The sequence below is a fragment of the Arachis hypogaea genome, chromosome 8, assembly GCF_003086295.3.
Source record: "Arachis hypogaea cultivar Tifrunner chromosome 8, arahy.Tifrunner.gnm2.J5K5, whole genome shotgun sequence".
Taxonomy (NCBI): Eukaryota; Viridiplantae; Streptophyta; class Magnoliopsida; order Fabales; family Fabaceae; genus Arachis; species Arachis hypogaea.
Window position 1 is genome coordinate 30802677 of NC_092043.1, and position 16517 is coordinate 30819193.

The following is a 16517-nucleotide window of genomic DNA, read 5'->3' on the forward strand; positions in this document are numbered from 1 at the left end:
TTAAAAATGCTGTTTCAAAAGAAGGTTATTGTTATAATGTTAATACATTTTTTAAAGGAAAATTGGGTTTAACTAATGTTATAAAATATATCTAATTTTAGTAATTTGTAAACAAGACATGGGGAAGCTAGGGTTTTTGATGCCCTCAGAATTAGTTATAAGCCTCTCGGGTTGAATCGGTGAGAGGAATCAATGGCTCGGTTGAGCTTAGAGCAAGTATTGAAGGACAACAATGGCGATGATCCAAGTTCCATTACCAGTCTTCAGCTCAATCACAAGGCACTTTCAGATGTTAGTTAGGCTTCCATCCTACTCTTTTTTATTTCAACTTGGAACCACCAAAGATATTAACTTTTTCGGTTTTGGTAAATGCCCAGGTCTCTTGTTTGTCCAGCTTCAGCAATCTGGAGAAGCTCGACCTCAAACTCAACAACCTAACTTCACTAGAGGTACTCTCTCTTTTTCTTTCTTTTCTGAAAGAATAAATCTTATGGGCATTCTGATTGGCTTCTTATCTATGGTTACCGCAGGGGTTGAGGTCATGCGTTAATTTGAAATGGTTATCCGTTTTGGAGAACAAATTAGAAACCTTGGAAGGAATTCAAGGGCTTACTAAGCTCACTGTAAGTAGCTGCATTGTGAATATTAATATTACCTGAGCTTGGGAATTTATTCTACTTTCTGGTTGCTAGTCCTGTGTGTTGTGTACCTTATTATTGGATTTAAGACTTCGTTTATTAAAATTTTTATGGTTATTTTGAAAACTACCGTAAGATTAGTTATTAGCTTTTCTTGTGCTGCTGCTACTTCCTGGTGTGTGGATTCTGTTGAGTTTTATTGTACATTTCTGTCTCCATTTGTGTACTTTGCTGTTTGCCTATGTGTGTATTTGAAGTGATGAGCTTATTTCAAGTCAACCAATCTTTTATGCTTGAATTCTTCTAATGAAACATCTTGAAGATTTAGGAGTCACATTTGTATGTATATGCGAACCAGGTGCTAAACGCAGGCAAAAATAAGCTTAGATCTATGGATGAGGTCAGATCGCTTGTTAGCCTCCGAGCACTGATTTTGAATGGTAAGACTTCTTTTGCTAACCATCTACTTTGAAGGTTGAACTTGGAACATTGTGAGAATATTTCTGTATTCTTTGAAGGAGTTAAGACCTCTTTTCTCCATCTGTTTTTTATCTGGTAAAGAATATATATATATATATATATATATATATATATATATATATATCCCTTTGCTCTTACCTATTTTTGTATGTTTTCTTTGGGCAGAAAATGAGATTGCTTCCATTTGCAAGCTTGATGAATTGAAAGAATTGAACACCATTGGTAAGAATTACCATACTCTCTGTTTCCTATGAGTTCCAATACTTCTGAACTCACCTAAGGGGATATCTCGCATTTGAATAATCCTGAAATATCTCTAATTTCTCATGCAGTTCTATCCAAAAATCCAATCAGGAAAATTGGCGGGGCTCTGACAAAGGTGAAATCTATCACAAAGGTAAAGGTTCCTCAAGATGTTAAGGTCCTTCATTAATGTTTATTTCAGTATTGTATTCCCATTGCTCATAATACCTTTCCTGGTTGTAGCTCTCCCTCTCTCATTGCCAGCTTCAGGGAATAGACTGCTCACTCAAGTCTTGTGTTGAGTTGAGAGAACTCCGCCTCGCCCACAATGAAATTCAGGTGTGCTTTGAATGTGACTTCCCTTTTTCAATTCCAGTTCAAGATAAAATTTGCTGTTGCAATATTCCATAGTGTGCTTTCATATCATTTTTTAATGACTTTATTGCTTAGAGTTTTTGTGTTTTACTGTTTATAACATCTTGCTACGTTTTGGATTCTCAGTCTCTCCCAGATGAATTAGCACAGAATTCAAAGCTCCAGAATTTAGATTTGGGGAATAATGTGATCACAAAGTGGTCAGAACTAAAGGTTTGACGTAGTATACATATATGGCATTTCTCTTTGTCTAATGTTTCATAATTATCTAGACACTTTCCAACCCCTGTATCTTCATTGCTGTTGTTGCACCTGTAGGTGCTTAAATCCCTCACAAATCTGAGAAATCTCAATCTTCAAGGAAATCCAGTTGCTTCTATTGAGAAGGTTACTAGAAAGGTAATCCTTTTATTTTCTATTCTTATGTTAATTCACACTTGCTTCTAAAATTTCATCCTTAAACAGCCATGGTGCTATGTTGCAGGTTAAGAAAGCACTGCCAAAACTTCGTATATTCAATGCTAGACCAGTAGATAAAGATGCAAAGAATGAGAAATGTGACGAGGATGATGGTGGTAATGATTTTTCAGTAGATCAAGTAGGTCAAAATATGAAAGATAGCACCAAAGACAAGAAGAGGGCAAGATTCCATGGTGAGAATGACGACGATCATGCTGAAATTGTTGGTGATCCTGGATTTGAGAGAAAATCAAGTAAGAAAAAGAAGAAAACTGTTGATGATTTCAAGAAGGAAGTCAGAGTCACTGACGAGGAAAATACAGATCATAACAAGAAATCAACTAAGAAAAAGCTCAAGAATGATGACAATCCCACGGACAAGGAATTAGCTCCGCAGGAGAATGTTACTAGGATTGAGAAGAAACATAAGAAAAAACAAAAGAATGAGAAACAAAGTGAACTTGATGTGATTGATGATGCAGAAGCTTCATTTGTGGAGCTTTTTAATACTGGAGATACAGAAAATCTTAATCATGTTGATGAAACGAAACAGGAGAAAGTGCCTAAGGATGCAAAACAGGTGGATAGCACATCGATCTCATTTACCAAGCGAAAGAGCACTAAGACAAAGAACATGGAGTCTCAGTCGGATCCATTATTAGAAATTGGAATGGGAGGGCCATCAACATGGGGCGACGACTGACAAGTGGAAACGTCTAGGGAGATACCGCAGCTTTGAGCCATTCAGTGCAACTAGTTTTCTCACTCGGGATAACTCGTTGCTACTGAGTTCCTTGTTATTCTTCAATGCTCCAGGTTGTTGGGTTATGTTGCTACTTTTTACTGCCCCTCAAATTGTTTACTCTTTGCTACTGAGTTCCTGGGTAAGTTTGCTTTGCTCCAAGTTGTTGGGTTATGTTGCTACTTTGTGGTGTGCAAACATCATAGTCTGGATCCATTTACTGATCATACTTTTTACTGCCCCTCAAATAGTTTAATTCCAGCAGTAGCTAGAACCATTTTATTAAAGTATTTTACTTTATGTTTCATGCCCCCGTTCCTATATTAATGTAATGTTAAATTTTGAAAGGGAGCCTTTAATTTTTGTTATAAAAGAGTGGATATATTTGCAACTTCATGTCTCTAGTAACTGCTTGGTATATTAGAACAAATGCTATTTTGATTTCGAAATTTAATTTAGGAGTAGTTACTTTGTTAGAATTTTTACCATTAAGAAACTACATCATGATAACATGCAGAGACATCTGTCTATAATTAAAAAAATTGCACATTTGTTCTATTTTTAACTTTGGTTTATTGTTCAATGTTAATATGAAAACAGTTAAAATTAGTCTCGTCTTAAACACTCGAGCTACCCCAATTAGCACACGCACAACAATCTAACTATCTAAGGTTGAACAAGTCATTACGAAAATGTGCATATCCGAAAGACCGAAACTGTTCTAGATAAGAAGCAATATTGGACTTGTATCCAAAATATGAACACGCCATAAGTCAACTTTGACTGAAAATAATGAGAAAAAGAAAAAGAAAAAGAAAGCACGCACGAGAATGAGATAAAGGACAATTTTATTTTCCGCATGGCTTTTGCCTTTTGTGTATGTGGCTTTCTGACTTTAATATGCAGTTACGTGACTATACTAAATATCAAACAACTTCATTAAATAAAAAGCAGAAGAATGCTAGAAATACATATATTTGCTCTCACATTATTTTATAATTTTATTATAGTTCATTCATTTCCTAGTTTGTACGCAGTCATTTTTTATACACAAGATATAATCATCAAGTGATTTGTCTGATTCAAACAAGTATAGTATACTATATAAAAAAATATACAAGGCGCCAAGTTTGATTGACCAAATTAGTCTGAAACACCATTTATAATACGGCAGCGGTATACGGTTTGAAATATCAGCAAATGAAGATATTATTGATATGAAACTGTATTTTCTTACGCACGTTTTATAGTTGTTTCTGACTTTATCACGAGTTACTGCAGATAATATCTTCTATGTCTTTGAAAGTAATTCACAAGATAGATGCATGTATGTAATTGCTGGTGATACAGAACGATACACTTAGTTTGACCACTGTAGTTGATGCTCAAAACAATTCAGAATTCGTTTATAAATTATTAAACTATATGCCTTATATATATCAATTCAAATTTAATTTAATTTCTTTATCGATTGGTTAGGTAATTTTTGAAATGTCAATGAGATGGGGTGCATAAAGAATCTTAAAGCATGACCAATTAAGATGTTAAGTGCTAACTGCTATTTAAATATGTACTAGTAGCTTTTTGGTTTCAATTGCATCTATATATAGCTAGTTAAGAGGCATTATTGGGTGCTTTAATTAATTTATTTGTAATAATAATATGAATTATTGCAGCTAACTTATGCTTACTCTATGTTTTAGTTGAAGAAAAGTACTCATCATCTATAATTTAATATAGGAAAAGTATAAGTAGAATGAAAATATCAAACAATGTGAACAATGAATATATCGGATGTTCAATTCACTAGTTGTGCGGATGGTTATTCTAATATTAAGATTTAGGTGAGTATTTTAGAGTGTAAGGTGTTTTACTTGAATTGAGTCAATTTTAAGGCACGTTGTTCATCTTGTTCAAAAAATTCATTGGTTGCTTAACATAACCTTTATTTATATAAAACTAAAGAGGTTGCTATTTAAGTAGTAGCAGTTCACACGAATGCACTTGAATACTGTACTTAACTACTTATTTCCCAACCAAAAAGGCAAAAGGGGAAAACAACAGTTGCAAATTGAATCGCGTAAATATCATACTAATAAATTAATAATAGGATGATATTTAACCAACAAGATTATTATATCGTAGCCTTATCCGTAATTTAGTGTTAGCCTTTTATGGTTTCAAAGTCTATTATGCAGAATTAAGTCTTATAAAAGCGATGGTACGCAGAAGAAGGCCAGTTCCTTATCAAATAAGCCTTGAATAGCCTGTACCAATTAATTTACTATATGATTATTACTTTCAAGATGCCCAAGTGGTCATAGACAAAATCACTCGACTCTAAGATTGCGTTTGGTTCTGAAAACGGGTTAAGACAAGTTACTGAAAATAAAACAAAAAAACATAAATGTAAAAATTAATATTTTTATATTTTATTTAATGATAAATTATAACAAATTATAAAAATTTAATTTATTTTTATTTTTTATTTAAAAAATTTGAAAAAAAAATATAATTATAGAAAAATATAAAGATAAAGTATATTTTTTGTTTTTGAAATTTGGCAAAAGTTTTAAAAATACTCATAAATTTTATTTTGTTTTAATTTTGTCCCAAAAATTTTCGATTTGCTTCAAATATACCTCTAACGGCTAATTTTTCAAAAAATTTAAGACAATTCAACAACAATTCCATAAGAACAACCATCAACACAAGCAAATCAAGCATAATTTTCATGCATTATTGTTAGATTAGTCTTAAATTTTTTAAAAATTTAGCCATCGAAGATATATTTGATGCAAATAAAAATTTTTTGGGACAAAATTAAAACAAAATAACATATTTTTAAAATTTTTGTCAAACTTCAGAAACAAAAACTATATTTTATCCAAAATATAATTACAAAAAATTAATAAGAATAATAATGAAAGAAAAACAAAAAATATATATTTTTTATTAGTATCTTTATTTTTTTCGTATTAAAATGAACACAAAATATATTAATTTAATATTTCTAAATATAGTATATCACATCTAACCTTGTTTTGCCGTCTTTTAATCAAACGCAGCCTAACGAAGGATGTACTAAATTCGAGTCGATTGGTGATAATGTGATATGCATGGTATATATTATGCTCTTTTGGAGATGGGCTTAATACCCTAACCCAAAAACGAAAAAGTCAAGATATTAATATTGAAGCGAAGTTGCATTGATTGATGGTGGAACCACTTGGTACCAAAGATATTGAGCAAAATGCACGCGTATGAACATTCAGATAAGCATACACACAAAATTGGTGTGCAATTGTGCAAATTGAAAAGTGTTGGAGGGTATATGTCGTCTATCTATATGAAACTACTTCTAAACGAACCAGTACAAACACGCAGTGGAGTCCTCAACTAGTTAGCAACTAATAGAAGCAAATTGCGTTGTATTATTGGTGGATATACGTATCAATCAAAACCATCCCTCATCATCACCTCTTAATATCGCTTTACATTCTTCACTTGTCTATCAACTGTTGTAAGAAAATAGAGTAAAAGTAAACCAATAATTATTCTCTTTATATTTTCCTTTCAATCATTAAGACTAATACCAATATACCATCTTGTAAGTTGTAACTATATAACTCTTTAATTTGACACACACACATATATATAATTCTCAACCCGCTCCCCCATTCTTTTAAATTTAAGTTTGTGGCATTACTCTCTTGCGAAACGTAGTCTTAAATGTCAATTATAGTTTGCGAAAGAACACGGCATATATATATGTATACACACATTTCTAGAAGGGGGATATAATAAGTCATAAGAGACTAACAAGAGAGCCACTTGCACCATAATGTAGTAGCTATAAATGTATGCAAATTTGTGTACGACGTGCGAGCGCGTTATCTTTCTCTCTTGCTAATTAACTATTGGGATACATCATAGTTGATGCAATGTCAATGTATTGTTATTCAACGAATAGATCAGGTGGGGCTTAACAAATTAATGATAAATATTAGTATGTAGAAAATATTCATTCTAGGGGCGGCTTATTTGTATTTTTCGAATGTCTAGTCTGTGTACATACAATGCTTTTCACAGTGGCACGGTTAATAACAACCTTTTTTAATTATATGATATAATATTATTTAACATCGTCATTAATCATCATTAGTAGTTGTTGAATTTTGGCCCAATAGTAATCTGAGATGACTCAGCATTTGTTCGATTGGCACCGTCCTGAGCCGGGACACCATGCACCATCTTCATATTAATGTGGCCTAAATACAGACATAGAGATATAGATGGGAGCCTAAAACTTATTATTTGATTGTTTATTTTTATAAAAGTTTTTCATCGTACAACACTAATATAATGATTTCAACATTGTGAATTGCAATTTCTGTTTTATTTGTCATCCATATATTTTGGTTCATGGTACGCTGGATCTGACAACGTGATGGTTATGCATTTTATCAAGAGATTCTTTCTCAGGCCACGTGTTTTTTTGTAGAACATACGTACTATTGCCTGCATTTTTGACATGTGATTTATATTTTTATTTTATGTTTTTCCGTTTATTGAAATATATTCAAGTATATTTACCTTATTTCTGGTTCCCCATATTCACAAATTCACATGTGCTGAAAGTTGTGGTGCTTGAAAGTTCAAACAAAAGCTCAATATTAATGTCCGAGTGAAATATGGACCCCATGATCCTGTTGTGATCAATATAAAACGAAAAAGAAAAAAAGGGCATAAATTAATAATAAATGTCTAAACTTAAAGGTGTTTAAACATTTATTAGGCATATTGAATAATTACTTTAAAGAAAAACTACAAAGAACTATTAATCTTTTTTATTTTATTTTATAAGATAGAGAGCAGAGTGGGTGATTTTTTGGCCTAATAATTTTGATAGATTTTGAGTGGAAAATTAAAGTGAACTAACTATTAAAATGGATTTCAAAATAACAATAATAGTAAAAAAACTCCCGTTTGTAATCAATTTTATGAGTTTACTCTTGTTATTTTTTATGAGTTTACTTATGTATATTGTTGTTTTTTATAAAATGAGTTTATAATCAATTTTATGCAAACTCCCGTTTATTATTATTGTTACAAATACCATGGTTCTGAAAACCAAACCAGACCGGCCGGTTCAATCGGAAAAATCGGGAACCAATCACCTAATCGGTCCGAGTAAAGTCAGAAATCGTCTAACAGAAAATTGGTAAAAAATCGGTTAAACCGGCAGTTAATCGGTGAACCGGGAGAACCAGCCAGTTTTTTTACGGTTTATTGGTTTGCATATTAAACTTCAAAACGGCGTCGTTTTGAAGAAAAAAAAAGGAAAAAAAAAAAGAAAAGGGCTACGCAGAAGCCACGAACCCTAATGGCTAATTCGGTCCCAATCCTCATCTCACTATCTCAGTATCTCAGTCTCAACTCTCACCCTCTCACCCTCTCAGGAACCCTAATAGCCACCACCATCGCCACCGCATCCCACCGCCATCGCCACCGCATCCCACAGCCCCTCTTCGCCGTTCCACAGCCCCTCTTCGCCGTCGCGGAGCTCTCCACCTCCACCGTCGTCGCCGGTAATACTCTGCCTTCCACCTCGGCTCCTATTTAATCGTCGCCTACTCTGTGCTTGATTTTATAATTTTTTGATTTTTTCTGTTCATGATTTGTTAAGTCTGTGTTCATCTATTCATGTTTTGTTAGCTGTGTTCATCAGAAGTTCAGAACATGTTTATAATTTGATTTTTCTGTTCATGTTTCTGTTCCTATTTGTTCATGCTGGATTACATGATTTTGGTTGTTGCTTGATGTTTATCTGGATTACATGATTTTGAGTTGCTGCTTCATGTTTATCTGGATTACATGATTTTGGTTTCTTTTTTATGAATCTTCAATCTGTTTTTGGGATTGAATGATGATCATTGCAAGCAAATTGAGGCTGGGGCGTTGAAGGCAGCTGGGAAATTTGTCATCTTTCTTTTCTCTGTGTGTTTATGTGTGCTTATTAATATTTATAGAGTTGTTTCTTGTTACTGTGTGTGTTTGTAATCAATAGCCAATAGTTGTGGATTTGAGAATATTTTTACTTTTTGCTGCTTCATGAATCTGTTTAGAAATTGGGTTTTGTTGCTTCTGTTTGATTCAGTGACGAGTATAGGGGTAATTCATGATTCATCCATTGTTTGCTTCTATTTTCTTGCCACTTTGTTCTTATTGCTTCTTGTCTTTGATTTTCTGATTGTTATAGATGGAACAATCACAAAGTATAAGAAGTTTGCTTGAATAAAATTTTCCTCCAATGAGCAGTTACTTTAAAAATTGGCCGAGTCTTAGAACCTTGAGCAATTGCAATGTCATCTATCTTTGTCAAAGAGAACACTCCTTCCACAACAGGACTCAACCATTCAAGATGAAGCATCATGATCTTTACCTGCTCCGGAAACATTTGAAGCTTTGGAACAATAATACTCCGAAATCAATTGGTAAGGTGATAACAAAGCAGTGGCTAAATTGTTCAATAATCTTGAAAAGAACATTATCCATGAAACTTTTATTGCTGAGTATCTTTGTATCTGTATAAGACTTGAATGCTTTCTATAAACATCTTTGGCAGAGAAAAGTAGCCACACCCTTGTAATGCCAAAAAGAAAAGCTAGTAGTATTTAGTATTTACTATTGTGTCAATCACTAGTGATACTGTAGTACTTCAAAGCTAAGCCTTGATTTTATATATTTAAAATTATTTTTAGATTTTTTAATAATTTTATTTAATATTTAATTAAACCGGTTGAATCCCGGTTAAACTTTGGTCGAACCAGTGAACCATTAAATCAGTGACTTCATCGGTTTATTAATCGGTCCGGTTCTCGCAACCTTGACAAATACACGTAGTTTATGTTTAGTAATTTTTATTTAAAATGGATTATAGTAAACTAAATATTGTTTGGATTACATTATTTAAAATCACTTTTAGATAGAAAATTATAGAAAAGGACATGAATTTAAATAATTATTTTATATTATCTTATAATTTTATTTTAAATATTTAAATAAATTTTAATATTTTTTTAGTACCTTCAGTATTCTTTAGTACACTAATAGGATTAATAGAATCATAATACAAAATAAAAAATATTTCATATAAAAAAATAACAATAACAGTAAAAAAACTCATAAAAAAATCAGAAATTTTATAAAAAATAATAATATACATAAGAGAGTATTAAAAAAAATATTATAAAAAAACAATAAACATATGAATATGAAGGACATCACTGGTATATAGAATATAAAGTTCAATCCAACGTGAAAATATCAACAAAAAAACTAAAATTTGTAGCTTTTAATAAACCATAGTTAAAAACAGAAATCACTTCTGCATTTATAGAATAAAAATGTAAATGAAGCGTTCAAGAAACTCAAATGCACTTCTCTCTTCTCCATCGCAAAACCAAACATACCTTAAACTAGTTTAATTCATTCTTTAGAAATGAAAATGTTACCCAAAAAAAAGTATTAAATTAAGTCCATAACATAAGTGATATAAAAAGATAAAAAATGCTAAAACGGGTTTTATTTAAAGAAAAAACGAATTAGTTGGGTAAGAGCGAATAGTAGAGTTGAATAAGTAGAATTGGTGGAGAAAGATGCAATTTGAAGGAAGATGAGAAAAAGAAATGTAAGAGCGAAATGCGTAGGATGGTTCCAAGTTGAATATTCCGCCGAGCTTACCGCGCATAAACCAGTATTGACTCTACTTTCAATACTGATTCGCATTCGCTGTTCCTACCAGACACGAGAACGGTCTCCCCTCCACACTTGTCACTTAATATAAATACCCACTCTCCCCCCCCTTTCCTTTTTAACACTCAATTCAATTCAATGGATATCGATATGATCACCAATCTTCACTCTGACATCATCAACTCCCACATCCTCACCCGCCTCGACGGCCCCACCCTCGCCTCCGCAGCCGCCTCTTCCTCCCACCTCCGCCGTCTCTGCACCCAGCACCACCTCTGGACCACCATCTGCACCTCCACCTGGCCCTCCCTCACCCACCCCCTTGCCGCACATCTCATCTCTACTCTCCCCAATCAACACCGCTCCATCTTCTCCGACTCCTTCCCCTCCCTTCACCCATCCGCCCTCCATAACAACCAAAAACCACCGCCATCGCCCTCGCCAGAACTCATCTCCGCCGTTGACATCTACTACAACGGCAAACCCGTCTTTTCCCGCGTCCACCGCACCGAAACCCAAAAGGGATGGTTCCTCTGCTCCCCTCTCTGGATCGATATACTTGAACCCAACGAGACGGTTCCCACGCCATTGAAGTTCGCCAAAAGCGAAGACGACGACGACTGGCTCAGGCACGTCCAGGAGAATCTGGAACTCAGCTGGATCCTAATCGACCCGAGCCTGAAGCGCGCGGCCAACCTGTCGAGCCGGAGGGCGGTGTCTGCCCGGCGGCACTGGCTGACCGGAGAGGCGGAGGTTGTGTACGCCGTGGGCGTGGAGGAAGGAGGGGCGCAGTGCGCCGTGAAGGTGACATGCTGCGGAAAATCGGGCGGGGAGATGCAGGTGAGGGAGGTGAGTTTGACGATGGAGGACCTTGATGGGCGGCACGTGATGGGGAGGGACAGCATGGTAATTTTGCAGAGGGCGATGGAGAGTAGTAAGAGGAAGAAGGTCGATGTGGTAGAAGCCAAGGAGAGGTATGAAAAGTTCTGTGATACGAAGATTGAGAGGAGAGAGATGAGGATCAAGAGAGAGAAGACTATGGACACTGTTGCCATGTTCGTGGCTTTCACCGTCTTCGTTACCTTGTTTTGCTTCCTCAGGTTCTATGTCTGTGTTTGACTATTTATTATTTCTTCATTCTTTTTTTCTTTTCTTTTCACACATACAAATGTAATACTACACTAATGCAATAAAAATTTACATTTCTGAATTCCTAAGTACAATGATAATAATGTTTTCCTATATATCTGAATTACCCACTACTTTAATAAGTGCACAATTTTGATTGCAATGCGTCCTTATCAACAGCTTTGTAATTCAGCATCGCAAACATTAATTATTCAATCCTAGATATAGAGCTCTTGTTAATCTAATTGCTCATGCAAAATTTCAGTACAATTTTATATGTAATTTTAAAACGAAAAAGTATAGATAGACAATAAAAATATTAAATAATGTGAATAATAAATATATTAGATATTTATTTTACTAGATATATAGATGGTTATTTTAATATTAAGATTTAAATGATTAATTTAAAGATGTACTGTATTTTTATTTAATTAATAGTTATTCATATTGTTTAAAAATAATCATTATTTACTTAGCACTCTCTTTTTAAAACTAATAAGCTCATCGTCGGACTAAAAACAGGTTTCATAATCGTTGTCAAAATCCAAATTAATTCTGAATTAAACCGAGTTATACCCCCAAGAACATATACTATAATAGCAGTAAGCATTGCTTCTAATAAAATACATGAGTATTTCTTTTCTTTTCTTTTCATTTGATTCCTTCTTCACATTACTCTGAACTATGCTTGAGATATATATTAAAATATTAATTTGGACAAAATATACTTGGAATAGATTGAAAGAAAATTCAAAAATCAAACTAAATAACTAAATATAGGGACGCTGGGAGGGAGGAAGAATGGTAGCAGAACGCTGGATGATTGAGTACACAAGTCTACAACCACTATATGTGGAATTCCAACTAAGGCGTGAATATCCTGTGTAATCTTATATTTTCAATGGATATATTCATTGCATACTTCATCATTGGTGACCAAATTAAAATAATAAAAAAAACATATATTATAGGCTTAATTACTCTACTGGTCTTATAGTTATCTAAAATTTTTAATTAAGTTTCTATATATATTTTTTTTAATTGAGTCTCTACACTAAATTTTTTTTTTCAATTAACTCTTTCTTAATAATAATTGGCTTAATTTTATAGAGACTCAACTAAAAAAAAAAGAATTGGTATAAGAACCTAAATAAAAAAAAAACGTAGAAATTCAATTAAAAAAAAATTAGTGTAAGGACTCAATTAAAAAAAAGTATAAAGACCTGATTCAAAATTTTGCAAAACTATAGAATAATTAAACCTATATTATATGCCTCATTAATTTTATATCTATTTTTTCTTAAAAAGAATATCATTTAATTTTAACAATATGATAAGACTGAAATTCACAATTATTCAGTCAATTGATATGGGATTATACTATTCCATATTATATGCATTGTGCACATTTTTCAGCACACACAAAGTGAAGTTAATTAGTTTACACTTTACAGGCATCTTTGGTGTACAACACATTATTCACGAAAAACTTAATGGAAACTTGCCGATCCATGGGTTTTTTTACAACATTATTATTGTTAAATTATATACAATACTATTATTCATGTACCAAACTCTCTTGACGCATATATAAAAATACAATAATTATTATTTAATTTTATATTTAAATTATTTTTTAATTAACAAATAAAATATAGGGGTAAAAGTAAGAATTCTCTTTGCATGTTTTACCCTAATTGTGTTTTCTTTTTATTAATACTAATTAATTAATAATGAGGACGCTGACACCATTCACACCTCTTTAGTCTTATCTCATTCTTTTCTCCATGATATACACTTATCGAAAATTCGAAACTGTGGTCCTACACTTATAAATAATATATAATCGTGATGCTTTTAATTATAATATAATTTATAAGTAGTCATGGATTATCTAGAATTTGACCTAATACGGTCTCCTGTTACCTAGACTTTTTACCGGGGATGTGCATCACCTTGACTTGGACTAGCTTTGCTCCGTTAGTCTCTGTAATTACTATATATAGTAACTTAATCTAACGAATTATAGTTAGCTAGATTTCAATATAATTGACCGTCACAAAAACACACTTTTCAAAGAAAATAATAATAAAAAAAAGTAATTTCTTAGTCCTACGATTATCATATTATATTAGCTCCCAGTTTCCCAATTAGTGCCGACAATTACAGATATAATAAACAACAAAAAGTGACCTAATATATGTAATATCAAAAGCGTGGTTAACGCTCTTGAAAATGATATGGTATTGATCTCATCCATTGTGTTCAGCTTTGCACGTGCTTTACCTAATCTTAAACTTCATCTGTGTGTAATGAGGAAGCAGATCAAGCAAGAAGCAACATGCAAATGTAATATAAAAATAACGTGGTTTTATTTTTCTAATTTTTGGGGGAACCATACAAATGGGCTAAGCCAGGGGGGAAGGCCCATTTAAATTGGATCCATAATCACTCTATGATTTCTCTTTATATATTTAGTGTGTGAATTGCAAAATGGAGTGGATATTATCGTGAAGAGATGAATGTAGAGCCCACTTTATCTTGATCCTCCTACGTGGCAGAACGTTATTGAGTAAAAACCGCATAGACACAATCCAATTAAAATCCATTTTGTACGCTGAAAAAAAACTAAAAGAAAATCCAATATTGAGCAAGTGTGCTTACATTTTTGTGATTGAGGGGAAAAACAAGAACAGTATTACAATACAAGAGAGCAATGGCAGCAAGTTTGGGCAGCGTTGTAGGACTTGGCAGCACAAGTCGCCTGACTTCAGGTATCATGCCTTTTATTTTTATGTTGTTTATGTTAATAATTGTGGATGGATGGATGTTGGATGAGATGAGAGGTTATTTTATGGTTATTTGAAGGATTTGTGAGATCGGCAGTGAATGCTAGGAACCCGTTAAGGCTAGCTTGCCCATCTGTACGGGGAGGAAAGGCTACCTGGTATGCTTTTATTATTTGTGTTTTACATGAATTAGTATTTATTAAGATGCTAATGTGATATTATGATGGATGAGAGAAGCTTCGAGAGGAACTGGTTGAGGACGGATTACAACGTGATTGGGTTTGGATTAATTGGTTGGTTAGCACCTTCCAGCATTCCGGCTATCAATGGCAACAGTCTAACTGGACTCTTCTTTGAGAGCATTGGAGCTGAGCTTGCTCACTTCCCTACCCCTCCTGCTCTCACTTCCCAGTTTTGGTAATTACTTACTCCCTTCCTTTTCCCTTTCACTTTCTATCCATTCATTCTTCTAATTACATCATTATTCTCAACGCCTAAGATACACACCACACTTCCACCCAATTTCATTAATTACAATTTGAAGTTTCTGTCTTGTACATACATACATACACTAAAAACTAATATTCTAAATAAATTAAACCTACACTTTTTTTTCCCTCTCAATTTTTATACCTACGCTTATCAGACATGTAAGACCATTTTTAAACCTATAATTCTAAACCCAATTTTTGACGTTGTTAACATGTAAGCCCATTTCTTTTATTGAGCCCAATACTCGGCCTGCAGCCCGTAAATTTTTGCTGATGTTTCCCCAATGAAGAAATTGACATCTTGTTCGAAAACCACTTGTTAAATAAATAAATAAAAACCAACTTGGGTTGGTCGAGTGGTCAGCTCACTCGTCCGCTTAAGCAAGTGTCGGGAGTTTGAATCTTGTGCATGCAACAACTCATTGGCCAACGACAGACCCTTGAATGGAGCTCATAAACCAAAATAAGTATTAAGAATTCAAATTTCACTTTATGCATACAAACAATTCAAATAGAATTTCAATTCACCATTACCACAAATGAATCTTTGTTCTTCTGAATTAAAAGATACCGTGAATAACTAAAAATAAATAAATAAATCATTAAATTAATTTAATAATTAACTCAATAATTTATTTTAAAAATATCTGAATTAAAAAAAAAGTTCAATGTGTATTGATTCCGAAATGAATAGTAGTACTATTAGCAACAAGTAGCAAGTCACATCTCCTCACATCAGCATAGTCCTAATTAGATATTAAAAATTGCCATTTATTTAGGCATATACAATGATTTGAGTAGATTTGAAGGCTCACCGTCATTGTATCTGACATATATCTAATTTAAGAACCTTGCTTAATGATGTGCAGGTTGTGGCTGGTTACGTGGCACCTGGGCCTTTTCCTCTGCCTCACCTTTGGCCAAATTGGATTCAAGGGAAGGACTGAAGACTACTTTTGAATTCCCCAACTTTTATGACCTACTCATACCCTATATATATATATATATATATATATATATATATATATATATATATATATATATATATATTCCCCCTTTTCCTTTTTCTTCTTGTTTTTGGACTTTGTAATTTAATGTAACGTAATCTACTGGATTCTGATTCCTTCTTCTCTTAGCCTTTTCCTTCTTCTTTGTTACTTTGAAAAAAATGGTGTGTGTAATATAATTGCCTAACCCTCCCTCTATTGTTTTACTTTTCAGCTCTAAGTATGCTAATGTCTCATGCTAGGCCTGCAATTTTTAAATTAATTAATTCATTTAACTATACATTCATAGCATGCTGTGAAGGAATAAAACATAATGGTGAGCATATCTTATTTGCCTTGTTGGCAATGTTTGTAATAATAATTAATGACGTCTTTCTGCAACCTGAACATGTGAGTGCCCAAAA

General features: G+C 33.2%; 3 protein-coding genes across 3 annotated transcripts; all 3 read left to right on the plus strand.

Moving 5' to 3' along the window:
- Positions 1–69: 69 nt before the first annotated feature.
- LOC112706934 (uncharacterized) lies at positions 70–3328 on the plus strand. The gene is made up of 10 exons (XM_025758464.3): positions 70–291; positions 378–449; positions 531–623; positions 997–1078; positions 1284–1340; positions 1451–1515; positions 1605–1700; positions 1863–1949; positions 2055–2135; positions 2221–3328. The coding sequence occupies exons 1-10, from the start codon at positions 193–195 to the stop codon at positions 2896–2898; spliced, it is 1410 nt and encodes a 469-aa protein (XP_025614249.1). The 5' UTR covers positions 70–192; the 3' UTR covers positions 2899–3328.
- A 6805-nt stretch (positions 3329–10133) lies between these two features.
- On the plus strand, positions 10134–11905 carry LOC112706935 (F-box protein At2g27310). The gene has a single exon (XM_025758465.3). The coding sequence runs from the start codon at positions 10834–10836 to the stop codon at positions 11812–11814; it is 981 nt and encodes a 326-aa protein (XP_025614250.1). The 5' UTR covers positions 10134–10833; the 3' UTR covers positions 11815–11905.
- Positions 11906–14213: 2308 nt separating this feature from the next.
- On the plus strand, positions 14214–16300 carry LOC112706936 (photosystem I subunit O). The gene is made up of 4 exons (XM_025758466.3): positions 14214–14600; positions 14695–14773; positions 14853–15032; positions 15976–16300. Exons 1-4 carry the CDS (start codon positions 14543–14545, stop codon positions 16064–16066), a joined length of 408 nt encoding a protein of 135 aa, XP_025614251.1. The 5' UTR covers positions 14214–14542; the 3' UTR covers positions 16067–16300.
- Positions 16301–16517: the final 217 nt, after the last annotated feature.

Coding starts and splice junctions, on each gene's coding strand:
- LOC112706934 (XM_025758464.3), top strand. CDS start 193: ATGGCTCGGTTGAGCTTAGAGCAAGTATTGAAGGACAACAATGGCGAT. Junction 292..377: donor ATCACAAGGCACTTTCAGAT/GTTAGTTAGGCT, acceptor GTAAATGCCCAG/GTCTCTTGTTTGTCCAGCTT. Junction 2,136..2,220: donor TTGAGAAGGTTACTAGAAAG/GTAATCCTTTTA, acceptor GCTATGTTGCAG/GTTAAGAAAGCACTGCCAAA.
- LOC112706935 (XM_025758465.3), top strand. CDS start 10,834: ATGGATATCGATATGATCACCAATCTTCACTCTGACATCATCAACTCC.
- LOC112706936 (XM_025758466.3), top strand. CDS start 14,543: ATGGCAGCAAGTTTGGGCAGCGTTGTAGGACTTGGCAGCACAAGTCGC. Junction 14,601..14,694: donor CACAAGTCGCCTGACTTCAG/GTATCATGCCTT, acceptor GGTTATTTGAAG/GATTTGTGAGATCGGCAGTG. Junction 14,774..14,852: donor CGGGGAGGAAAGGCTACCTG/GTATGCTTTTAT, acceptor GGATGAGAGAAG/CTTCGAGAGGAACTGGTTGA.